General features: G+C 48.3%; 2 protein-coding genes across 6 annotated transcripts; one reads left to right on the plus strand and one right to left on the minus strand.

Annotated features, from left to right (window-relative positions):
* The first annotated feature begins 306 nt into the window (after nt 1–306).
* LOC125007848 (matrin-3-like) lies at nt 307–15,931 on the plus strand. Its single transcript, XM_047584711.1, has 22 exons — nt 307–413; nt 904–1,783; nt 1,934–1,995; nt 2,073–2,111; nt 3,329–3,387; nt 4,549–4,586; nt 4,668–4,790; nt 7,273–7,398; nt 9,340–9,456; nt 9,539–9,663; nt 10,347–10,813; nt 10,916–10,997; nt 11,648–11,734; nt 11,891–11,999; nt 12,051–12,116; nt 12,640–12,718; nt 12,801–12,826; nt 13,057–13,191; nt 13,986–14,116; nt 14,351–14,868; nt 15,338–15,459; nt 15,577–15,931. Exons 2-22 carry the CDS (start codon nt 944–946, stop codon nt 15,607–15,609), a joined length of 3,384 nt encoding a protein of 1,127 aa, XP_047440667.1. The 5' UTR covers nt 307–413; nt 904–943; the 3' UTR covers nt 15,610–15,931.
* On the minus strand, nt 15,927–26,826 carry matr3l1.2 (matrin 3-like 1.2). 5 transcript variants are annotated; one of them, XM_047584706.1, is made up of 22 exons: nt 26,228–26,826; nt 24,428–25,328; nt 23,934–23,995; nt 23,734–23,772; nt 23,025–23,101; nt 22,479–22,519; nt 22,271–22,387; nt 22,064–22,186; nt 21,682–21,849; nt 21,216–21,340; nt 20,780–21,143; nt 20,523–20,711; nt 20,362–20,443; nt 19,900–19,916; nt 19,690–19,812; nt 19,020–19,148; nt 17,923–18,051; nt 17,712–17,842; nt 17,388–17,616; nt 16,660–16,777; nt 16,464–16,579; nt 15,927–16,374 (listed from the first exon to the last, which is right to left on the minus strand). In XM_047584706.1, the coding sequence occupies exons 2-22, from the start codon at nt 25,169–25,171 to the stop codon at nt 16,309–16,311; spliced, it is 3,189 nt and encodes a 1,062-aa protein (XP_047440662.1). In that variant the 5' UTR covers nt 25,172–25,328; nt 26,228–26,826; the 3' UTR covers nt 15,927–16,308. The 5 variants fall into 5 exon arrangements, with proteins under 5 accessions (XP_047440662.1, XP_047440663.1, XP_047440664.1 ...); XM_047584707.1 differs by having other exon boundaries at nt 24,428–25,463; nt 26,228–26,320; XM_047584708.1 differs by having other exon boundaries at nt 24,428–25,331; nt 26,228–26,314.

A 26,826-nucleotide genomic window follows, 5' to 3' on the forward strand; every position in this document is an offset into this window, starting at 1 on the left:
ACCAAAATGATGTTTGCGATTCATTTAATATTATTATTAATTGTATTTTACATGATTTGTTCATGTATGTTCATTTTACATGATCATACTTTTATATCATAATTAATGTATTTTTCTTCTGCTTTTAATGCTGTGATCTATCGATCTATTACATTTTATTTTATTCACTATTGAGATCATTTTGTGTGTGATCATCATTGTACTTATAAAGTGAACCAGTTAAATGTAATTTAATTTAATCTCTACTTCCTCCGCACCAATAAGCGGCGCTGTGGTCCCGTGACCCGGAAGTGAACCCGGAAGTGACTTCTCTGCTTATACTGAACTGGTTTGACTGTATATACTAAACGTAGCGACTCTTTCTCTCTCTTTTATACCGTCTGTTCCTGAACTTTTCTCACAGTTAATTTGAGGTAAGTCTTTCTTTACTTCCGCCTTTAGCTACGAGTTAGCCCGTGAAGCTAAGAGTTAGCCCGTGAAGCTAAGAGTTAGCCCGTGAAGCTAATGTTTTTAGCCCGTGAAGCTAATGTTTTTAGCCGAGTCGTTATTAAAGTTTACAGTGACTTCTGATGAGACTAATTAGTTATTATGAACAGGTGCATGTTTTTCTTTTTCATGTCCTATGAATAAAACCGCTAAAAGCTCGTTGATGGTGTTGGTGCTGGAATATTTGAGCATTAAATTAAATTGAAACACTTTGTCGTTCTCCTCATGAAACATGAACATAGCGCTGAGGTTTCTGCGTGACAGTAAATAAGAATAAATACGAACTAAGTCACTACTATATGTAATATAACAGTTAGAATGTGTTGTGTGAATCATGTGGTTATTTGCAGCCTGAGCGGGATCATTCTTCCTCCTCCTCCTCCTCCTTCTCTTCCTCCTCTTCCTCCGTTTCCTCAGAGACGTCTGAACATGTCTGTTCCTGTGCGTTCACACTTTTATGTTTCAGGTTCATTTCAGCTCAAGCGTTTCCATCTTTTCGTCACACTTCTCGCATCGTGTCACCAGAAAGGAAAGCGTCATGTCTCACAACTACCCGTTCAGACGCTCTGACCTCAGACCTGACCCCGGACCTCGCCGGTCTCCTCCTCCTCCTCCTCCTCCTCCTCCTCCTTCATCGTCCTCCTCCAGAGGCTCGGTGCCGTCGGCTCAGTGGTCACAGGACGGCGTTCTGAGCATCCTGAGCAGCTGTGGGCTGGAGCCCGGGGACCTCGTGCGTTTGGCCGAGCTCCCTGAAGACGTCCTCACCGTGGAGTCGCTGCCGCTCATCCTCAAACAGATCCAGAGCCAGAAGGAGGCGGCCCTCGCTCCTCGTCCGTCCTCGTCCTCGTCCTCCGGGGTCTACCCGCCCAGAGGCCGAGAGGAGCTCCACCAGGGCCACTTGCTTCAGTACCAGCGGGTTACACCAGGACCTCTTCCATCTGAGCCGGTCCAGACTCACCGGGGGAGTCCCAGGACCAGCGGCTCGGGCTTCGGGCCCAGACCAGGCCCCTCTGAGTACGGTAAGACTCAGGACCGACCCCCTTTCGTCCCGGCCCCAGAAGCTCGTCCTTCTCGTTTCTCCGAGGCCCGAACAGCTGAGTACAGACCTCCTCCTCCTGCCCCCCCCCTTAAGGAGCACCACCCTAGACGCCGTGAGTCTGGACCCTCTTCCAGCAGGACCAGCTGGCCCTCGGCCCTCATACCCTCAGAGAAACAAGCCCTGGACTTCCATGGCTCGTCTCCAGCATCCTTCCCTCACTCGTGCTCTCTTTGTGACATAACTGTGCTGTCAGAGAAGGTAAGTCACCCCCCCGCCCCCCTTCAAAGCTGGTGAGTCAGGCTCTGGTGGAGGGAGGGAGGGAGGGAGGGAGGGAGGGAGGGAGCTGCAGCCTTCGGCCTCGTCTCCAGCAGCAGGTTGAGTCCTTGTGGTGTTTTCTCTGTGTTTCAGGTTTGGCTTCAGCACGTGAACGGGTCCCAGCATGCGGACGGGCAGCTCAGCCTCCTGCAGCAGTAAGTTCCCTCCTGGTCCACAACCACCACCAACACCAGCTGGTCTCTTTACGCTTCTGTCTCTGTGTGTCCTCCAGGTTCCCACAGTGGGACTGTCGCATGGAGACGGTCAGCAGGTAACTGTCTAATATCTGTCTGGTTCTCCTAAATGAAATGAAAGAACATGATCATGGATTTCAGGAAATCCAGCACCGACGCCAAAGTCAAGCGTGTTCATGGGGAAAAGGTACAAAACATTATTAATGGAGCGAAGCAGAGGAAATGACAGGAGTCCACTGAAGGTGGATACTGGTCGTCCAGAGAGAGGACAGAATATTATCCCTCCCTGATCATGCAGTGAATTTGTAGTCATGTCCTCAGGTCAGAGGGATTAAAACTCATTTTAATCAGATAAATCACAGGGTTGCTGTGGATTAATTTCGATTCATCACGATTAAAAATCATTAATTCTTCATCTATATTAATCACGTTTCATTTTGCACGAACAACCAGGCTCAAGAAAGAAAAGGATGCATCCGCACATAACGTGTTGATTAAACAGTTGTTTTGTTGAAACAACTGAACTGCTTTTAGTGTCTTTCTTTGTCCACCATGCGTCCACATGAATGTGTCCCTGTTGCTACGGAGACAAACTAACTTGTGGACATTGTCCAACCAGAGGAGAGCTGACGCTTCTTATTGAGAACAGTGTCTCCCAGTGAACAGTGGCTGCAGGAGTGGACACATATTAGCAGCAGCATTGGCAGCTTGTCTTTGTCTTGGTTTGTCTTGGTTTGTCTCCAGCTGTTAGCCGCGTTAGCCCAAGTGCTAGCAGAATCCCCGGCTAACGTATGCTTGGCTTGGTTCATGTGCTGTTTGAAGCTGGAAAGAAAACTCCTTCCTGCAGAGTGTGATGATACTTTATGTGTCTCCACTGGTCCCTCTTGGTGTCTTTGTCCTCAAATGTCCCATGGAGAGGACCAACGTGCTGTTTAGCGCAGATAGTTAATTGGAGTTAACGCATTCATTTTTTTTCGCTCACTTTTCATTCACTTTTATCCCGTCCTCCATAAAGCTGCTAAATGCACACAAGCAGAATATACTATGAACTATTTCTCCTGCATCTTGTGGTTTGTTATGGACAGGTTTTCTTGTCTAGTTCAGGGACTAATAAAGTCATTTCATTCTGAAATATCCAACATCTACAGACTCTCATCTGGACCTGTTGTGTTTCTAGAAGACGTTTCCTCCAAGTGTTCAGCTCTAAATCTCTGCTGGAGGTGGAGTTGTTGACACTTTACCGTTGGCGCTCAGTAGCGTCACAGTCCTAAATAAAACCCTCCTATTGTTTCAGGTCCACCGAACAATCAGAGAAGGGGAAGGGTAAAGGAAAAGCGGCCAATCAGAACCAAGGTAAACAAATCACTTTATGTCTGGAACACATTTAAAAACAACAAGTATCCACCAAAGCTTTGCTCGGAGGAGACAGTAAGACTGAAAGCAAGAGTTGAACAGAATAAAAAGATCAGCTCTCAAACTGAACTAAAAGCCAGAGAATAAAAATGAGTTTTAACTCTCTGGAGTCCAGAGTCTAGTGTCCCAGAGCCTAGTGTCCCAGAGCCTAGTGTCCCAGAGTCTAGTGTCCCAGAGTCTAGTGTCCCAGAGCCTAGTGTCCTAGTGTCCCAGAGCCTAGTGTCCCAGAGCCTAGTGTCCTAGTGTCCCAGAGTCTAGTGTCCCAGAGTCTAGTGTCCCAGAGCCTAGTGTCCCAGAGTCTAGTGTCCCAGAGTCTAGTGTCTAGTGTCCCAGAGCCTAGTGTCCCAGAGCCTAGTGTCCCAGAGCCTAGTGTCCTAGTGTCCCAGAGCCTAGTGTCCCAGAGTCTAGTGTCCCAGAGTCTAGTGTCCCAGAGCCTAGTGTCCCAGAGTCTAGTGTCCCAGAGTCTAGTGTCTAGTGTCCCAGAGCCTAGTGTCCCAGAGCCTAGTGTCCCAGAGCCTAGTGTCCTAGTGTCCCAGAGCCTAGTGTCCCAGAGTCTAGTGTCCCAGAGCCTAGTGTCCTAGTGTCCCAGAGTCTAGTGTCCCAGAGTCTAGTGTCCCAGAGTCTGACTCTGATCCACCTCGGTCCTGGTTTGGTTTCATTCTTTCAGCTCAACCTCACATGTGAGACTTTACACTTATTGTTTCATTCTGTCAAACTGTGTGAACATGTTGGAGCTAAAACCAGACTAGAACCATCAGATCCAGGAGGAACAAGTTAGAAAACCACAAACATGTTGAACCAAACATTTCTAGAAGAATGTAAATCTAACCTGGACATTTCTAAAGCTCATCAACACATTTAGTTATTTACAACTATTTCATTAAAACTATTTAGGACCATGTCCACAACTATCAGGTGTCCAACCAGTAATAATGTCTAAATGTCTCTAAACTGTCTCCTGTCTCCATAGACTGAATATAGCCTCACTGTTGCTTAGCAACCACTGACACATCATGTCCTGATGAGATAAAAACATGGATGAACTTCAGTGTAGTCCAGTGCTGTTCTCACCTTCAACGTGTGGTTTTATTTTGTGTTCAGCAGCAGCAGCTCAGACAAACAGGAGCTTCCAGAAGAAGGTAAAGACCATTTTATATCCTTTATAAATCCTGTTTGAGTCCAGCTGCTCCTGCTTCAGCCTCTCGTCTGTTTCCTGGTAGACGTCTGACAGAGGGAAGGTGGTGTGTGTCAAGTTTCCAGCTCAGTCGGTGGACGAGGCCTATCTGAGGAAACTGTCTGAGCCGTTTGGAAAGATCATCAAAATCCTCATGTTTCCTTCTTTGGTGAGTCTATGTACATACCTACCTACCACATTACCTTCCTACCTACCACACTACCTACCTACCCACCTACCACACTACCTACCATATAACCTTCCTACCTACCTACCACATTACCTTCCTACCTACCACACTACCTTCCTACCTACCACACTACCTACCTACCACATTACCTTCCTACCTACCACACTACCTACCTACCTACCACACTACCTTCCTACCTACCACACTACCTACCTACCTACCTACCTACCTACCACACTACCTACCATATAACCTTCCTACCTACCTACCACACTACCTACCTACCTACCACACTACCTACCTACCTACCTACCTACCACACTACCTTCCTACCTACCACACTACCTACCTACCTACCTACCACACTACCTACCATATAACCTTCCTACCTACCTACCACACTACCTACCTACCTACCACACTACCTACCTACCTACCTACCTACCTACCTACCTACCACACTACCTTCCTACCTACCACACTACCTACCTACCACACTACCTACCTACCTACCTACCTACCTACCTACCTACCTACCTACCACATTACCTTCCTACCTACCACACTACCTACCTACCTACCTACCTACCTACCTACCTACCTACCTACCTACCTACCTACCTACCTACCTACCACACTACCTACCATATAACCTTCCTACCTACCTACCACACTACCTACCTACCTACCTACCACACTACCTACCATATAACCTTCCTACCTACCTACCACATTACCTTCCTACCTACCTACCACACTACCTACCAACCTACCACATTACCTTCCTACCTACCACACTACCTACCTACCTACCACATTACCTTCCTACCTACCGCACTACCTACCTACCACATTACCTTCCTACCTACCACATTACCTTCCTACCTACCACACTACCTACCTACCTACCTACCTACCTACCACACTACCTACCATATAACCTTCCTACCTACCTACCACATTAACTTACCTACCTACCTACCACACTACCTACCTACCTACCACATTACCTTCCTATCTACCACCTACCTACCTCCAATTACCTTCCTACCTACCACACTACCTACCTACCACATTACCTCCTACCTACCAACACACTACCTAACCACATTACCTTCTACCTACCACATTACCTTCCTACCTACCTACCTACCTTCCTACCTACCACACTACCTACCTACCACATTACCTTCCTACCTACCACACTACCTACCTACCTACCACATTACCTTCCTACCTACCACATTACCTTCCTACCTACCACACTACCTACCTACCTACCTACCTACCTACCTACCTACCTACCTACCTACCTACCTACCTACCACACTACCTACCATATAACCTTCCTACCTACCTACCACATACCTACCTACCTACCTACCACACTACCTACATATAACCTTCCTACCTACCTACCACATTACCTTCCTACCACTACCTACCACTACCTACCAACCTACCACATTACCTTCCTACCTACCACACTACCTACCTACCTACCACATTACCTTCCTACCTACCGCACTACCTACCTACCACATTACCTTCCTACCTACCGCACTACCTACCTACCACATTACCTTCCTACCTACCACATTACCTTCCTACCTACCACACTACCTACCTACCTACCTACCTACCTACCACATACTACCATATAACCTTCCTACCTACCTACCACATTACTTCCTACCTACCTACCACACTACCTACCTACCTACCACATTACCTTCCTACCTACCACACTACCTACCTACCACATTACCTTCTACCTACCACACTACCTTCCTACCTACCACACTACCTACCTACCTACCTACCTACCTACCACACTACCTACCATATAACCTTCCTACCTACCTACCACATTACCTACCTACCTACCTACCACATTACCTTCCTACCTACCACACTACCTACCTACCACATTACCTTCCTACCTACCACATTACCTTCCTACCTACCACACTACCTACCTACCTACCTACCTACCTACCACACTACCTACCATATAACCTTCCTACCTACCTACCACATTACCTTCCTACCTACCTACCACACTACCTACCTACCTACCACATTACCTTCCTACCTACCACACTACCTACCTACCACATTACCTTCCTACCTACCACACTACCTACCTACCACATTACCTTCCTACCTACCACACTACCTACCTACCACATTACCTTCCTACCTACCACATTACCTTCCTACCTACCTACCTACCTTCCTACCTACCACACTACCTACCTACCACATTACCTTCCTACCTACCACACTACCTACCTACCTACCACATTACCTTCCTACCTACCACATTACCTTCCTACCTACCTACCTACCTTCCTACCTACCACACTACCTACCTACCTACCACATTACCCACCTATCGCTTCACCACAGTATCTACCTACCTGCCTACCTACTTGCTTCTTGGTTTTAAACCCTGTAGGCCTTTATGGAGCTGGGTTCGGTGGATCAGGCGAAGGACTTGGTCAAGTTTCATGTCAACTATCCTCCGACTGTGAACGGAGAGCAGATGGAGTTCAGCATCTCCAACACCTTTCACTTCCTCCAGGTAGGTCATGGAGGCAGCGAACGCCTCCTCAACACAAACCTTATCTCATGCTGCTGTGGATCGACAGATCGACACACACACTACAGACTCACACTACAGACACACACTACAGACTCACACTACAGACTCACACTACAGACTCACACTACAGACACACACTACAGAATCACTACAGACTCACACTACAGACTCACACTACAGACACTACAGACACACACTATAGACACACACTATAGACACACACTACAGACTCACACTACAGACTCACACTACAGACTCACACTACAGACACTACAGACACACACTACAGACTCACACTACAGACACACACTACAGAATCACTACAGACACACACTACAGACACACACTACAGACACTACAGACACACACTACAGACACACACTACAGACACTACAGACACTACAGACACACACTACAGGCACACACTACAGACACTACAGACACACACTACAGACACACACTACAGACACACTACAGACACTCTACAGACTCACACTACAGACACACACTACAGACACTCTACAAACTCACACTACAGACACACACTACAGACTCACACTACAGACTCACACTACAGAATCACTACAGACACACACTACAGACACACACTACAGACACTACAGACACACACTACAGACACACACTACAGACACTACACACACTACAGACACACACCACAGAAACACTACACACACTACAGACACACACTACAGACACACACTACAGACACACACTACAGACACTCTACAGACTCACACTACAGACACACACTACAGACACTCTACAGACTCACACTACAGACACACACTACAGACTCACACTACAGAATCACTACAGACTCACACTACAGACTCACACTACAGACACTACAGACACACACTATAGACACACACTACAGACTCACCACAGACTCACACTACAGACACTACAGACACACACTACAGACTCACACTACAGACACACTACAGACACACACTACAGACACACTACAGACACACACTACAGACACACACTACAGACACACTACAGACACACTACAGACACACACTACAGACACTCTACAGACTCACACTACTCACACTACAGACTCACACTACAGACACACACTACAGACACACTACAGACACTACAGACTCACACTACAGACACACTACAGACACACACTACAGACACTCTACAGACTCACACTACTCACACTACAGACTCACACTACAGACACACACTACAGACACACACTACAGACACTACAGACTCACACTACAGACACACACTATAGACACTCTACAGACACACACTATAGACACACACTACAGACTCACACTACAGACACACTACAGACACACACTACAGACACTACAGACTCACACTGCAGACACACACCACAGACTCACACTACAGACTCACACTACAGACACTACAGACTCACACCACAGACTCACACTACAGACACACTACAGACTCACACTACAGACACACACTACAGACACTGCAGACTCACACTACAGACACACTACAGACACACACCACAGACACAGCGGGGAAATTAAAAAGGAAGAAAGAAAATGAGCTGAACATGAAGCTGCCGGTGACGGAGCAGAATCTGACTTGGAGCCAAAACATGAATCATCCTCGTTATCTGGAGGCGTTTTGGATTCAAAAGGAGGATGTTGACCTGAGTGAGGTGCTGAGCAAAAGTTACAACGAAGCAAGATAGAAAACAAACATGTTTCACCACCTGAAACAACAACACGGCCTAATGCGTGTACGTAATTTATTTATTGGTAATTCGTGTTAATGTTGATGTTCTTTAAAATGAAATATATCGTACTGGGCAGGAACATAGAGTCGGTCCCTCCCTGGTGTTAAATGTCCCCAGTCTGCGTCCTGTAAGGACTCTTCTCTGGTCGTGTCCCTCGTTAGAGCTCTCGAGTGGTGAGTTTCACCCCGTCCCCAACGGGAGACGATGGACGGTCGGACCTGATGAGCATCATCCGACGCTTCGGTTCACCGCTCTACTCTCTGTTCCTGCCGTCTGTGGTGAGACATCTCAGCTCATACATGAAGGACAACATGTGTGACTTGGGTCGAAAGTAACTTCAGCTTTGGGTTCATGTTCCAGGCGTTTGTCGAGATGACGAATGATTCTGACGCTCGGAAGCTGGTGGAGTATTATTCAACCCAGTCCCTGAAGATCAACAGCGACTCCATCAAAGTCTCCTTCTCTGGAGAATACAGCAGCCTGAAGTGAGCATCACCGGCCAGCTCATTACCAGAGCCGAGTCTTTATGTAACGGGGGCTGAGCTGAAACGGGACTGAAACGGGACTGAAATGCGACTGAAACTTGAATGAAATGGGACTAAAACAGGGCTAAAACGAGACTGAAACGGGACTGAAACGAGACTGAAACAGGACTGAAACGAGACTGAAACAGGACTGAAACGGGACTGAAACAGGACTGAAACAGGGCTGAAACGGGACTAAAACGAGACTGAAACAGGACTGAAACAGGGCTGAAACGGGACTAAAACGAGACTGAAGCAGGACTGAAACAGGGCTGAAACGAGACTAAAACGAGACTGAAGCAGGACTGAAACGGGACTGAAACGGGACTGAAACGGGACTGAAACGGGACTGAAACAGGACTGAAACAGAGCTGCAGGTTTAAGTAGCCTAGTTTGTTGTATGTCGTTGGTAACGGTTAAAAGAAGCTTGTACGTGTCTAAGCTGTTGTGTTTTGCGGCTCCAGACTATGATTCTGTGCTGGAGGACAGAGTCTCTATAGCCTCAGACAGGAAGCTCTTTAAATGAGATTTGAAACGTGGATAGTGGAGCAGGAGCTATGAGTGATGAATGGTTCAGTCCTGTGAACAGGGAGCTAATCCAACCAGGTGGTCATCAGATCAATAACTCCTCCTCCGTCCTGCAGGGGGCTCCCCTCGGCCAGGAAGTGTGAAGAGGAAGCAGGTCCAACCAAAAAGATGAGGAGCTCAAGTCCAGAGAAAGACCAGATGACGGAGACCAAGAGGACGAGGAGCAGCAGCCAAGACTCCAGGACAGACTGTAAGACCAGGTCCAGGTCTAGAGACAAGTTTGGAAGAGAAAAATGGACCAGGTCCAGGTCCAGGTCCAGATCTAGATCCAGAGAAAGAAAGACCAGGTCCAGATCCAGAGATGAGTTTGGCAGAGAAAAACGGACCAGACCCAGGTCCAGATCCAGATCCAGATCCAGGTCTAGGTCCAGAGAAAGAAAGACCAGGTCCAAAGACAAATCAAGAGAAACATCCAGCAGAGTCACCAGAGCCAGGTCCAGGTCCAGAGAAAAAACAGAAGACAAGTCGAGTACCCAGACCAGAACCGGGACAGGAGAGAACAGGGTGGAACCGAAGAAACCCGGTAAGAAAACAGACCGGATCCATGGAGCTCAGTTTAAAACCGTTTAACTTTAAACCTGAGTTCTGTCACAGCTGCTGAGTTATTAAGATCTTCTCCTCTCAGCAGATCCAGTCCAGCCCAGAGCCGAAGAGGAACCGGTTCCCCCTCAAAAACCTGAAGCTTCCGATGAGGAACAGTCGGAGGAGTAAGTTCTGAACAAAACTAACACCACAAAGAACCAAAGTTCCTCCACGTTGGGTTTTTACCTCTTAAAGTGAATCTGGCTCCAAAATGCTACTGATTCACTACAGGAGGCAACGTTCACACAATTCAACCTTTGGACATTTTATTTCTCCTGTTGCTAAGCTAACGGTCACCAAGGCATGCTACGTATCAGTGCTAAGCTAACAGCCACCAAGGCCTGCTACATATCAATGCTAAGCTAACGGTCACCAAGGCATGCTGCGTATCAATGCTAAGCTAACAGCCACCAAGGCATGCTACATGTCAGTGCTAAGCTAACAGCCACCAAGGCCTGCTACATATCAATGCTAAGCTAACGGTCACCAAGGCATGCTGCGTATCAATGCTAAGCTAACGGTCACCAAGGCATGCTGCGTATCAATGCTAAGCTAACAGCCACCAAGGCATGCGACATGTCAATGCTAAGCTAACAGCCACCAAGGCATGCTACATGTCAGTGCTAAGCTAACAGCCACCAAGGCATGCTACATGTCAGTGCTAAGCTAACAGCCACCATGCCATGGTTCCTTACATGAATTGTAACATCACTCAGTGAAAACAGATGATAGTTATTGTGAATGACCTGATGTAAATGTCGACGTGTCCCTGCAGGTCGTCTTCAGAGGACACGGACATCGAAGGGATGGAGGTGATCGCAGAGGACGGAGAGAACCTGGAGGATGAAGACGTCGAGGAGGAGCTCCACAGCCCCGAGGAGACTCCGGCTTCTCCAGGAGGAGGTGGGAACCACAACGGAGGAGGTTTCAGTGTTTATAATAAAAGACAAGATCTAAAGAAAGAGTTTAACTGTCTGACAGGTGGAGAGGAGGAGGACGGAGAGGAGGTGAAGGACAGAGAGGAGGAGGAGCAGGACGGAGAGGAGGAGGTGAAGGACAGAAAGGAGGAGCAGGACGGAGAGGAGGAGGTGAAGGACGGAGAGGAGGAGGTGAAGGACAGGAGGAAGGTTGAAGTGACGGGAGAGGAGGAGGAGGAGAGGGTGAAGACAGAGGAGGAGGTGAAGGACGGAGAGGAGGAGGTGAAGGACAGAGAGGAGGTGAAGAAGGACGGAGAGGAGGAGGAGGTGAAGGACGGAGAGGAGGAGGTGAAGGACGGAGAGGAGGAGGTGAAGGACAGAGAGGAGGTGAAGAAGGACGGAGAGGAGGAGGAGGTGAAGGACGGAGAGGAGGAGGTGAAGGACAGAGAGGAGGTGAAGAAGGACGGAGAGGAGGAGGACGGAGAGGAGGAGGTGAAAGACAGAGAGGAGGAGGTGAAGGAACCAGAGACTCATCTGTTGGAGGACGAGGTTAGAAAACTTTATGTTGTTTCACTGTGGGCGGAGCTTGTCCCTGTAGAACCAATCACATTCAACGTCCAGGTGTCTGGGATTTGGTCCAGGATCTGGTCCAGGATCTGGTCCAGGTCCAGGTCTGGACCTGGACCTGGACCTGGACCTGGACCCGGCTTTAACTGAACCTGTAGAATGTGTAGAGTCAAGCTTCGGCCCCAGAAGGACGAGGTTTCGGGTGAATGTGGTCGACACCAGGAGCCGAGCGTCTCTCCGGACTGAAACCCTCAGGAACCACTCATGTGGTTTTGTCTTTCAGGAAGAACCAGGGTTCCCCATAGACCTGGAGAACTGCATCACCCTGGATGAGCTGGAGGAGGAGGAGTCTGAGGACCAAGGTGGAGTTTAGTTTATCCTTCGCTCCAACAACGTGTTCGGGTCCAAACGTCTCATCACGTTCGTTTGTTTTATGTGTTGCAGGTGAAGAAGTTCCACAAGATCCTGGAGTGAGTCTCTGGTCATGGGTCCAGATCCAGATCCACATGTTCTCTCCTTTTTATACTTGATTTTCTTTAGAACAAACAATTACTCGTTTTACATCTACAGAGTACAAATCCACAGATTAAGAAAAGGAAGCAAAGCCAGATTAGATTAGAGATGTGAGATACTTTTCGTTCTTTGCGTGTCCTAAATATCAGCTGTTCTCTGTTTTAACATCACGTCATGATCTGTTCAGTCTCCGTCTGATTCCAGCCGAGTCATTTACTTCAGGAACCTGCCTCTGCGATTCTACACGGATGCAGAGTTCCTGGGGGTGGTGCAAGGCCTGGGGAGGGCGGAGCGTTACCTCCTGATCCGAAGCCGCCGAGAGGTCAGACATGGTCCATGGTCCATGGTCCCAGGACCGGGACGTTTCTGTCTCTGCTGTCTGATATCTGGTCTGATATCTGATATCTGATATCTGGTCTGATATCTACTATGATTTCTGATATCTGGTCTGATATCAGGTCTGATATCTGATATCTGGTCTGATATCAGATCTGATATCTGGTCTGATATCAGATCTGATATCTGGTCTGATATCAGATCTGATATCTGGTCTGATATCAGGTCTGATATCTGATCTGATATCAGATCTGATATCTGGTCTGATATCAGGTCTGATATCTGATCTGATATCTGGTCTGATATCAGATCTGATATCTGGTCTGATATCAGATCTGATATCTGGTCTGATATCAGATCTGATATCTGGTCTGATATCAGATCTGATATCTGGTCTGATATCAGATCTGATATCTGGTCTGATATCAGATCTGATATCAGGTCTGATATCTGATATCAGGTCTGATATCTGATATCTGGTCTGATATCTGATATCTGGTCAGATATCTGGTATCTGGTCTGATATCTGGTCAGATATCTGGTATCTGGTCTGATATCAGGTATCTGGTGTGATACTGGTATCTGGTGTGATATGTGGTGTGATATCTGGTATCTGGTGTGATATGTGGTGTGATATCTGGTATCTGGTGTGATATGTGGTGTGATACTGGTATCTGGTGTGATATGTGGTGTGATATCTGGTATCTGGTGTGATATGTGGTGTGATACTGGTATCTGGTGTGATATCTGGTATCTGGTGTGATACTGGTTTCGTTGCAGGGTTTCATTGAGATGTCCAGTTCTGCTGAAGCTGTGAACGCTGCCATGAAGCTGAGCTGTAGCTCCGCCTCCCTCAGTGGCTGCAGACTCCAGGCCTTCCTCTCCAGGAAGTACAGGAGCCTCAGCAACGGGTGAGAGACCACCTCCTCCTCCTCACACTCCTCCTCCTCCTCACCACACTCCCTCTCTCCTCCTCACACCTCCTGTCTCCTCCTCCTCCTCACACTCCCTCTCTCCTCCTCCTCCTCACACTCTCTCTCTCCTCCTCCTCCTCACACTCTCTCTCTCCTCCTCCTCTTCACACCTCCTGTCTCCTCCCTTCCTGTCTCCTTGCTGCCTCCTCCTCATCTCCAGTGTCTCTGCAGGTGGCCCGTTGAGATGGGCAACGAGAAGAGGAGCAGCAGCAGGAGGAGTGAGAGGAGAAGCAAATCCAGGTCTTCAGACCAGGAGGAGACCGAGAGGAGGTCAAAGGGGAGGAAGGAGTCCTCAAGAAAGACTCCAGAGAAGGAGGGGGAGGTCGTCCTCTCCCTGAAGGAGGCTCGTGCTCCTGAAAACAAGAAGCTAAAGAGAAAATTAACCCCTGAGAAAAACTTGGTTCCTCTAAAAACCCCAAAGACTGAAGGAGGAGACGGGAGCGGAGGAGGAGTAAACCAGACCAAGCAGCCGGAGGATGAGGAGGAAACGCCTCCTCGTGTCTCTGTGCAGAAGGACACATCTGAACCAGGTCCAGATCCAGACCTGACTGCAGATCCCCCAAAACCACCATGTGAACAGGCTGAGTCCTCAGACCCGACGTCCAAGTGTTTTCAGGGCTCTGGGGTGAACCGACAGTCTGGAGCCAGAGGTGGCGCTGCAGCAGCAGAGAACCCGTCCAGACCTGTAGGTAGGAACCATCAACCATTCAGAGTCTGTGGTTCTTCATGTTTCCTCCAGCGTTACAGCAACTTTAATGTTCTAAACACTGACACCTCTGAGTCTTAGCATCGATATGTGGCATGTAGCCTTGGTGGCTGTTAGCGTAGCATTGCTACATAGCATGTAGCCTTGGTGGCTGTTAGTTTAGCATTGCTACGTAACATGTAGCCTTGGTGGCTGGTAGCTTAGCATTGCTACGTAACATGTAGCCTTGATGGCTGGTAGCGTAGCATGTAGCCTTGGTGGCTGGTAGCTTAGCATTGCTGCGTAGCATGTAGCCTTGGTGGCTGGCGTCCTGGGGAGTTCCATGTGTAAATCTCCATCTTCTTCTGGATAATGAGCTCAGTGGTAGAATGTGATGACGTCCAGGGTCCACAGAGACCAGGGTCCACCTAGACCAGGGTCCACAGAGACCATGATGGTCTTGTTTGTTTCAGGAGCGGAGTTCGTCCGGCCGGTCGTTGGTTATTTCTGTAACCTGTGTCGTCTGATCTTCGCTGACGAGGACGAAGCCAAACTTGAACACTGCAGCAGCCTGATGCACTACAGCCGATACCAGGTCACCATGGAAACCCTGACCTATGCACCACTCATGCAACAGGGGGCAGCAGAGTCATGATGTCTCAGTCCACAGATGAATGAAAAACTAAACCGTTTCTCTGGTTTCTTCCTGCAGGAGGAGACGGGGAAGGATCCGTGGACGAACTGAATCAGTCACTTTATTGACCATGGACTCGACATTTAGAGCAGAGGTGTCAAACATGAGGCCCACGGCCCTAAACCGGCCCACCAGAGGCTCTTTGGTTTGCTTTAGGGGTTCAACTGTTTCAGTTGTACACGTTCAGAACTAAACTCTGTGGCTCTTTTTATCCTCAAGACGTTTGTAATGAATGTACTTGTATTTATTTGGATTAAAACTTAGAGAAAAGTTATGTTGCTGGTTTTGGCCCCTGAACTAAAATCAGTTTGACGGCCTGGTTGGTTCGATTTAAAGCTTTGATATAAACGAATAAATGAACTCAAACATTGTATTTGAGGGAACTGGTTTATTAAAAGAACAAACGAGGGGCGGAGGGATACACAGCTAAGAAATAGTTCCACCTTAAAGCTTAAACACAGCCATGCTAACAGGCTAAGCTACCGTCTCCTGGTCGATGAGTCGTCGATTCACGAAGCAAAAAACAACATTCAGTTTTTGTTGTAGAAGTTTTTTCTAGTGTGAACTCTAAAAATAATCAGCAGCTGATTCTCACTAAAAAAAAAAAATATTTGAACACAGACGAACTGAAGTTGACGGGAAAATGTTGATGATGGAGAACGATTCATCACAGCTTGTTATTAAAGTCCCAGAGAGAAGCGTCCAATCAGAGGCAGCGACAGACCAAAGCAAAACCAAAGTAAAAGCTTCTCATGACGTCGACTTCTTCATTTTCTTCTTCTTCTCAGCTTTCATCTGCTCCTTCTCCAGATATTTCTGGAACAAAAACACGTTGACGACTTTAAACTCATCCTCATCACGTTGACCTGAACACATGACGTCTGTGTGGGCGTGGCCTGTCTCACCTGCAGCTTGTCGTAGTGCGTCTGGCTGCTACAGTGCGTTTTCTTTGCCGTTTCTTCATTGGAGTAAAACAGGAAACAGACGCGGCAATAATAACCCATCTTCACGTGTTCCACACCTGGAGGAGCAGCGACCAATCAGAGATCAGCTATGACCAAACAACCAATCAGAGCTCACTGGTCAGGTGACTCCTCCTACCTATGGGGTTGTCGGCGTCGTACGGTGGCAACGGTAGAGAAGCAACTCCTGGTTTATTCTGAGGAGGACAAGGAGCTTCCTGCTCCTTCACCTCCTCCTGTGGTTTCTCCTCCTGCAGCTGAGAGGAGCAGGTTAGCATTAGCATTTAGCTCCCGTTGAGCTAACTCACCTCGGATCAGAGCATCAACATATTTAGCTGTTGTTCACATGAGTTTAACATTTAAATTAGTTTCACGTTGCGCCATAATATTATTAATATTATATAAATCTATTTATTAAGGGTGGGACTCAAAAAATATAATGTAATTAATCTCAAATTAGTTTTTACTTTGTTTTCTATTGTTTCAAATTGAAATGCAATTAAATTCATTTTCCCAGACATTAAAAGACTTTCAAATATTAATGTCTGTTACTTGATTCAGTTGTCCCATAAAATCCATTTAAATAAAAAGATTTGCCCCTTTTTGGGCAAATATTGTTAATTATTTATTCATTTATTCATATAAATTGAGTCCCCCCTCTAATATTTATATTTAATAATATTTATATAACTCACTATGAGCAGAAAGTAGTTTAAATAATTGAACTTTTAATTAGTGAGGACACAGAAGTGGCCACTTCATTAGGTACGTTAGTGGAGAGGACGGAGTTAATCTCATGTTTTAGAACCAGCTGCACGTCAATAGTTCAGTTTAAAGCAGATGAATCATGTGAATCATGTGACTCACGTCCTCGGAGTTCGGCTTCTCTTCACCAACGTCAGGAATCTTTGCTTCTGTCTCTTCACCTCCGCTCACAGCACAGCTCTGGACTCCTTCCTCCTCCTCCTTCTCCTCCTCTTTCTTCTCCTCCTTCTCCTCCTCTGGTCCCGTCTCCTCCTTCGTCTTCTTGGCTGGGGGCTCTTGCTGTGATGCTGGAGGGGGGCTGCTGGTCGCCCTCTTGGTTGGACATCGGTGTCTGGACCAACACAGACGAGATGAATGATCCTTTCAGAGAACGTCCTGCTGGAACCAGGTGGAACCAGGTGGAACCAGGTTTTTTGTGAAACTCACCCGTGTTTGAGCTTCTTGTATTTCCTGCAGACGTAGACCGTCAGGTGTTTGCCATTGATCTTGGGTGGTTTGGCTTTACAAGCCTCGGCCATTCCCTCCGCGTCCTCGGCTCGGTCCATCTCGATGAAACACTGAGGACGAAGGTCCAGACAGACATCAGACACCAGCAGACTCTGGGCTCAGAGACCTGCAGCGCCCCCTACCTACCCACCTCTCTCTTGATCCTGTTGAGGAAATACTTCCTGACCTTCCCGTAGGGCTGAGCCAGCTCCAGCACCGACATGTCCGAGAACTTAGTGGTGGGCAGCTGCCCAACGTAGACCACCCGGCTGGACCCGCACTGAGCACACGGGGGGAAACACCTCAATACGCAGGTAGAGTAGAGTAGAGTAGAGTACGGTAGAGTAGAGTGTGGTAGAGTAGAGTAGAGTAGAGTAGAGTAGGGTAGGGTAGGGTAGAGTAGAGTAGAGTAGAGTAGAGTGTGGTAGAGTAGAGTAGAGTAGAGTAGGGTAGGGTAGAGTAGAGTAGAGTAGAGTAGAGTGTGGTAGAGTAGAGTGTGGTAGAGTAGAGTAGAGTAGAGTGTGGTAGAGTAGAGTGTGGTAGAGTAGAGTAGAGTGTGGTAGAGTAGAGTAGAGTAGAGTAGAGTAGAGTGTGGTAGAGTAGAGTAGAGTGTGGTAGAGTAGAGTAGAGTAGAGTGTGGTATAGTAGAGTATAGTAGAGTAGAGTAGAGTACGGTAGAGTAGAGTGTGGTAGAGTAGAGTAGAGTAGAGTGTGGTAGAGTAGAGTAGAGTAGAGTATGGTAGAGTACACTAAAGTGTGGTAGAGTAGAGTAGAGTACAGTAGAGTATGGTAGAGTAGAGTAGAGTGTGGTAGAGTAGAGTGTGGTAGAGTAGAGTAGAGTGTGGTAGAGTGTGGTAGAGTAGAGTAGAGTGTGGTAGAGTGTGGTAGAGTAGAGTAGAGCAGAGTAAAGTACAGTAGAGTACAGTAGAGTAGAGTAAAGTACAGTAGAATATGGTACAGTACAGTAGAGTAGAGTATGGTAGAGTGTGGTAGAGTAGAGTAGAGTAAAGTACAGTAGAGTACAGTAGAGTATGGTACAGTAGAGTATGGTAGAGTACAGTAGAGTAGAGTACAGTAGAGTAGAGTAGAGTAAAGTACAGTAGAGTATGGTACAGTAAAGTAGAGTAGAGTAGAGCAGAGTAAAGTACAGTAGAGTACAGTAGAGTATGGTACAGTAGAGTACAGTAGAGTATGGTAGAGTAACAAGGAGGTGATGTTAGCCTGCGGCTAACGTAGTGATGTAGTCACCTGGATGGTGGGGTAGCTCATGGAGTGATTGACCCTCACAGCTCGACCACAAACCGACGCCGTCACATTACTGTTGTAGAACTTAGCCATCGACCGAGCTTCCTCCTCCGTGGAGAACTGGAGGAACGCCTGGGGGGGCAGAGAAAATCAGGTCCACCTCAGGTCTGGTCTACCTCTGGTCTAGTCTAGTCTAGTCTACCTCAGGTCTAGTCTAGTCTAGTCTACCTCAGGTCTAGTCTAGTCTAGTCTAGTCTAACTCAGGTCTAGTCTAGTCCACCTCAGGTCTAGTCTAGTCCACCTCAGGTCTAGTCTAGTCTAGTCTAGTCCACGTCTGGTCTGGTCTAGTCCACCTCAGGTCTGGTCTAGTCCACCTCAGGTCTAGTCTAGTCTAGTCTACCTCAGGTCTAGTCCACCTCAGGTCTGGTCTAGTCTACCTCAGGTCTTGTCTAGTCTAGTCTACCTCAGGTCTTGTCTAGTCTAGTCTACCTCAGGTCTAGTCTAGTCCACCTCAGGTCTAGTCTAGTCCACCTCAGGTCTGGTCTAGTCTAGTCTACCTCAGGTCTAGTCCACCTCAGGTCTGGTCTAGTCCACCTCAGGTCTGGTCTAGTCCAGTCTACCTCAGGTCTAGTCCACCTCAGGTCTAGTCTAGTCCACCTCTGGTCTAGTCTACCTCAGGCTTCAGGTCCAGCACCAGGTGTTTGACCACCTTCCCGAAGGGTTTAGCGAGTGCCAGGATCTCGTTGAGGAAGTTGTATCCTCGCCTGAAGCCGACGATGTTGACCACCCGCTTCCCCTGTAACGATATTAAAGCTGATGAGCGTCTCCGTGTGACGACGTCATGTTACAGTCGGACTGATGGCAGATACGGATCCGTACGTACCCCTCGTCTGGTGTCGTCTGTGGAAAGAACAGAGACGTCATTTATCATTAACAAAACGTTTCCACTGATTCAAAGACATTCACATGTCGTTTATTATTTTATCGGTTAATTAAATCTTTAACGTCCGACTCAGAATGAATCCATTAAAAACCATCGTTTGTTGTTGCAGACCTGGATCTCACTGACTACATGATATAATCTCAGGCGTTATATTCCACCGTTCCACACTGTCCACGCAGAACGTCTCTGTCTTTCTCTTAATCTATACATTTTTCACAGTGTTGTTATTTTTTGTATATTTTGTATTTTCCTGTTAAATTCATTATTGTTTCTTGTCTATATTCTGTGCTACTGTGACAGGGACATTTCACATACATGGACTAATAAACAATGTCTTCTGTCTAGATGCTAGCAGTGATGCTAGCAGTGATGCTAGCAGTGATGCTAATGGCTGATTAGTACCGATGGAGTCGTCTTCGTCTTTTTCTTCATCTTCCTCCAGTTCATCCAGTGTCACAAAGTCCTCCATGTTCTCCAGGAAGTCCTGATCAAACACAAACCATTAGCATCATTAGCATCATTAGCTTGCAGCTGCTGCAGACATCCCATGATGCATCACTGACCTGGTCATCGGGCAGACCTCCCTCGGCTGCCTCTGAACTCTCTGCTGCTTCCTCTCTGTCCTCGGGTTTGTCGTTGGTCGCTGACGCTTCGGTTTCAGCCGGCTCCGTTTCTGGCTCCGCCCCCTGCTGGTTGAACTCACCTTCGGCCCCACCCACGTCTCCAGGTGTGTCTTTGTTGCCGTTGGTAACCTGCATTTAATTCACACCTGTCAGAAACCATCTTCAGGTAAATGCTTTGGTTCTTCACTTTTCCTCACCTCCTCTTCCTCCTCATCCTCTTTCACAGACTCCTCTCTGTCTGGCTCCTCCCTCTCTTGGTTTTCCTTGGTTACCTCCTCCTCCTCCTCCTCCTCCTCCTCCTCCATCTCTCCTGACCTCTCTTCCATCTCTACCGTCAGTTTCTCCTCAGGCTTCACTTTGTCTTTGTCTTTGTCTTCCTCCTCCTCCTCCTCCTCCTCCTCTGTTTCCTCCTTCTTCTCCTCCCTGGTCCTGGACTTGGAGGAGGAGGTTCTGGAGCTGGAGGAGGTGCTCCTGCCTCCATAGGAGGAGGCGGCGGGCGTGTTTGTTCTCCTCCTGCCACCTTGATGGTCTCCTCCGGACCCCCCCAGCCTCCGGTTCACACTGAGGAGCAGAAACGTTGAAGCGCGTTAGTCCAGATTAAACCGGTTCCTGTTAGAACAGGACTTTACTCACTTCAGGGTTTTGTATTTGGTGCAGACGTTGAGGCGGATCAGTCGCCCTTTGATGGTGAGAGGGTTCATGCTGTAGTACTTGACCAGCATCTCAGCGTCCTCCGCCGTCCCCAGCTGGACGAACGCCTGGAGGAAGGAATCACTTCATTAGTTACTTGGTTAATTAGTAATGAATCAAGAGACGTCTGTTCATAGTTTCATCCTCCAGGGGGCAGTAACACCACCAGGATGCCAGCGGTGAGCACTCTGCACATAAAGGGATGAAGGGACCAAGGCCAATGAGTCCTGGTCCTTCCAGCTGGGACATGTCCCAGTCAGAGTGCAGGTTCTGGTCCTTCCAGCTGGGACATGTCCCAGTCAGAGTGCAGGTTCTGGTCCTTCCAGCTGGGACATGTCCCAGTCAGAGTGCAGGTTCTGGTCCTTCCAGCTGGGACATGTCCCAGTCAGAGTGCAGGTTCTGGTTGTACCTGGTCTGTGAGGAACAGGTGTTTGTCCACGGTGCCGAAGCGTCCAGCGATGGTCAGCAGCTCCTTCTTCTTCTCGTCCTCTCGGGGCAGGTTGGAGAAAAACACCACCTTGCTGCTGCCCTCGTCCCTTCCTGGTCTGTCCATGCGGTCGGACATGGGCTGGTCCTTCTGAGGACACAAACGCAGAGCAGAGGACGAGAGGACAGGAGGTTTTAAAGCCGCAGTAGTTTTTTATGGTATTTTCGCAGTATCCTGAAAACAACGACATTAAACAAACAAGCAGCTGACAGCTTCAGGTTGTTGGTTCCATGAGGACGGGAGGAGCAGGAGACCTCCTCCTGACGGGAGATGGACCTGCTGCGTCCCAGGAGGACGGCCTTACCTGGATGACCAGCCTCTGGGACAGGTAGAAGGACACAGGTTTGCCGTACAGAGTCGCCGGATTCTGCTCGTAGTAGTTGACCACGTCCTGAGCTTCTTCGTGGCTGCTCATCTCCAGGAAGGCCTGGGGGACACAGAAAGATCCAGGTCTCAGCGGGACGGGATCTTTGTACTGAACTGAATGAGGGTTCTGTGGTTCTGGTCCCACCTTGTTCTTGAGGACTAGGTGTTCCCTGAGGACTCCAAAGGGCTCAGTGAAGGAGAACAGGGTCTTGTTGCTCAGAGGCTTCCTCTCGTACTTCACCACCACCACCCTGCTTCTAGGCTGAGGGACACGACATGGACCCTGGTTAGACTTAGTCCTGGACCAGCCCTGGACCAGCCCTGGACCTGGACCAGACCTCACTCAGACCCACCTTGTTCTGACCCGAAAGGTTCTTCCCTGGCAGACCTGGACCTGGAACACATCCAGTGTTAGTGGGTAGGAAACAAACAAATACTCCAACATTGAACTCAAGTCCTACACCAGGTCCTAGACCGGGTCCTAGACCGGGTCCTAGACCGGGTCCTAGACCAAGTCCTACACCGGGTCCTACACCAGGTCCTACACCGGATCCTACACCGGGTCCTACACCAGGTCCTACACCGGATCCTAGACCGGGTCCTAGACCGGGTCCTAGACCGGGTCCTAGACCGGGTCCTAGACCGGGTCCTACACCGGGTCCTACACCAGGTCCTACACCAGGTCCTACACCGGATCCTAGACCAGGTCCTACACCAGGTCCTAGACCAAATAGACTTTTTTTTTCCAACTTTGTAACATTTAATTTAACTTAAATGACCTGGTTCTGTTCCAGCTACAGTTATTAGAAACTGAAGCTGAACCAGAACCAGTTGTCTCTGTTGTACCTAATGAAGTGGCCAGTCACATGGACCTGGACCCTGTGGACCGCGTGTCTTACCCCAGCCTCTGGACATCCCTCCAGTCTGTCCTGAAGATATGGGGGACGGTCCCAGCAGTCCTGGAGACATGTTCCCACTGAAAGAAATCAGCCCAGGGTAAAAATGCTAGCTCCTCCTAGCCTCCCGGCTAATAGCAGCTCCTCCTAGCTAATAGGATCTCCTCCTAGCCTCCCGGCTAATAGTAGCTCCTCCTAGCCTCCCGGCTAATAGGATCTCCTCCTAGCCTCCCGGCTAATAGGATCTCCTCCTAGCCTCCCGGCTAATAGTAGCTCCTCCCGGCTAATAGTAGCTCCTCCCGGCTAATAGTAGCTCCTCCTAGCCTCCCGGCTAATAGTAGCTCCTCATAGCCTCCCGGCTAATAGTAGCTCCTCCTAGCCTCCCGGCTAATAGTAGCTCCTCCTAGCCTCCCGGCTAATAGTAGCTCCTCCTAGCCTCCCGGCTAATAGTAGCTCCTCCTAGCCTCCCGGCTAATAGTAGCTCCTCCTAGCCTCCCGGCTAATAGTAGCTCCTCCTAGCCTCCCGGCTAATAGGATCTCCTCCTAGCCTCCCGGCTAATAGGATCTCCTCCTAGCCTCCCGGCTAATAGGATCTCCTCCTAGCCTCCCGGCTAATAGTAGCTCCTCCTAGCCTCCCGGCTAATAGTAGCTCCTCCTAGCCTCCCAGCGACTAGTAGCTCCTTCTAGCCTCCCAGCTAACAGTAGCTCTTACCTCCTGCCTGAGGACATGCCAGGGTCCCACTCTGGATACCTGGAAACACATTAAAATATTAGAGATTCGTTCTGTCTGTACTGATGAGCCAAAACATTGTGACCATCATCCTAAAATACTCCGTTGCCCTTCACCCCAAAGTCCTGTTTTAGCATCATAAACCGTGGTCCTAAAGTCCAGTGTGCATCGCAGCGACTCACATGTTGAGAAGCTGCCGTCGGTTTTCCGCATGACGAAGTCCATTAAGATGCTGGTTCCACTCCTACAGATACAAACAGAGACTCAGTGAAACCAACATCAGGACAGAAGAGACAGAAAACACAAACTTAAAACTTTCTAGTGCCAAATGTAATAAATAAAATGGTTGGAAAATCACAAGGAGATTCTCCAGGACTGAAAAGGAGCTAGTGAAGTTGTCAAGTAAATCTCAGAGGCTGAGAGGAAGCTGGGCCAGTTAACTTGTAGTCAGACTGAACTGTAAGTGAGTCGAGCTGCAGAAAGCTGGTATCAGTGTGAGCAAATGAAGATATGGTGCATGCTGTGAGAACGTTACATGATGCAACCTGGACTTCCAGCTTCACCTGGAAACATGATGGCGATTACCAGCTGACAGAAGCCTGAGCTGAGCGCCGCTGTGTGAAACATTTACAGTTTGTTCCGAGAGGAAAAGAGGAAGGAGGCTGGACGTACTCACCATGGTGGAATGAACGTCAAAGTCACAAAGAGAGCACACGTGGGGGAACATGGGAGGCATGACCCCCAAGAAGTCTTGAACTTTTCCGTTTGACGGGGAGCCCATCCTCCTCTGCATAAAGACAGGGTCCGCCGGCGGCCCCATGCCACTAGAGAACGGCCTCTCTCTGCCCCCCCCACCGCCGCCGCCGCTGTAATTTAAGCTGTAGCCACGGCTGGAGGAGACGTCCTGTAGGGAGCTAAACCCAAAGTCTGCAGAGGGCTGAGCCCGGGCTGAACCCTGACCCCGAGAAGGACCATCCATCATCCTCCCCAGCTCCTCCCAGCCGTCCCTTCCTCCTCGGTAGGGAGCGTTGGCCGACATGGAGGACACCGCCCGCCGCTCTCCTGTGTCCCCCTTGCGGTTCTTGAGCTGCATGAGGATCTGGGGCAGCGTCTCCACGCTGATGTCCTCTTCAGGGATTTCAGCCAGAGTGTCCAGGTCGGAGGGCGACAGCCCCAAACTGGCAAAGAGCTTCATGGTGCTGCCAAGATTGCCCCCCCCACCACGCCGGGTCATCTGGGCGCCGCCATCCTGGCCCTCTATGCCGCCACCACCCATCGCCCCCCCCGAGGCCATGCCCCCCATCTGCCTGCTGGAACGCTGCTCATTCATGTTGAAGTTCAAGTTCTCTGCAGCGGCCAGGAGCCCCCGACCCACGGCGAAGTGTTTCTGACCCCCGTCCGACTGTGGGTTCTGAGACATGACGCAACGAACAGGAGCTGCTCTCGGGCTGCGACGCGCTCCCGCACAGGTGGGTCAAGATAAGGAAGCAAGCAGGTTAAGAACCAGTTACTGAGTTAATGCAAACGTGTTCAAAGTGAAGGGGAACTCCTCTTCCCGTCTGGAGAATGTCTGAGTTCTGCTGAAACACAATGAGACAATCTTCAAACAAAGCCTCCAGTGAGACAGTAGAGGCCCCTCGAGGCCCAGAGCCACAAATGGAAGAACAGACTGTGATTCATTAACAGCCACCTGAGCAGACGCAGCTGTGATACTGAAAAAGCAACAGAAGAGGATATTAAAGGAAAGGAGACAGAGAAGAATTCACCTCATTCAGGGAGGAAGGAAATGAATTGGTGTAAACAGTGAAGACATTCTCACTGAGAAAGAAACTGTGTAGGAGAGCTGGGGTAACGTACCAGAGCCAGCCCTCGTTCTAATTAACCTACGTTTAATTAGTCTGATGAAGAGGAACTAAGAGTCTGTCCGGTTATAATGAGCAGAGGAGGAAGAACCGGACCGGACCGGATCAGGGTCTGAGCTGTGAGCCGAGGACAGCTAACGGAGCTAAGGTTGTTCAGAAACCTACAAACAAACACTACGGACATGTTTTTAACCAGGTCAACGTGTAAATACAGTGATGCACTAGTTACATGTATTAAACGTAAAGTAGGGATCTGTATGGGCGAGAGCCTCCTAGCTACATGCTAACACCAGCACTAGTGGTGCTAACTCATCAATGTTATCTAAAAACGCCAACCACTACCACTACCCCCTTCTTTTTTATTATTATTATTTTATTCCAATCTGTTAAAGTGTAAAATAATACGGAACGTCGCTATACAATTCAGAAAAACTTTAGCACATACTGCTAATGCCATCGGTTTGTATGGAAACTAGCCTCCTAGCTACATAAAAATACCGGGCTTTACTTGGCACAGAAAGCACAAGGCCCCGCCGCTAATGTCCAAACCGTACATGAAGCTTTTTTACTGTCGGATACATTGAAACGGCGGATATGAACAAAATAAAACTTACCGCAGCTTTATTAAATGCGTCGCTTATTACCTGCTAGCTAGAAAGCAGGAAAGTCACGGTGCCTGTTCCCAGATCTCGCGATATTTCGAATTCTCTCACAGAAACACTTCACGTAACCTCTGGAAGTTAGGAAACAGTCGCAGCAGATGATGTCATTGAAGTTCCACCAAGAAAATAACATTTAAAATATGAACAAACGTTATATTTACATTAATAGTAGTTTATTATGCTTTTGTTATTAAAGGTGGTCACGCTGACATGAATTCAACACAACAAATTAAGCTTTTTCTGAAAACTTGAGAGTCAGTATGAGAATCCTATTAAACATCTCCTAACGTAGCCTGAAAAATCATATGAATGGACAGAAACTCTGCTCTTAGTGAAGAGGCGTGGTTGACCTGATTTCTCATTTCATTAATCATAGAGTCTGGATAAAAATACACTTTCGGTGATAATGGCCATAAAATGGGAGGTCAAATGTAAATAAGGTGTATATAGTATATTGTGTTTTTCTCATTATATAGTATGTACAGTGTTGAGTGCCTGTACACTGCTGCTGCAACTGTAACATTTCCCAGTTTGGGATTAGTAAAGCATCC

This window comes from Mugil cephalus, chromosome 5 (genome assembly GCF_022458985.1).
Source record: "Mugil cephalus isolate CIBA_MC_2020 chromosome 5, CIBA_Mcephalus_1.1, whole genome shotgun sequence".
Lineage (NCBI taxonomy): Eukaryota > Metazoa > Chordata > Actinopteri > Mugiliformes > Mugilidae > Mugil > Mugil cephalus.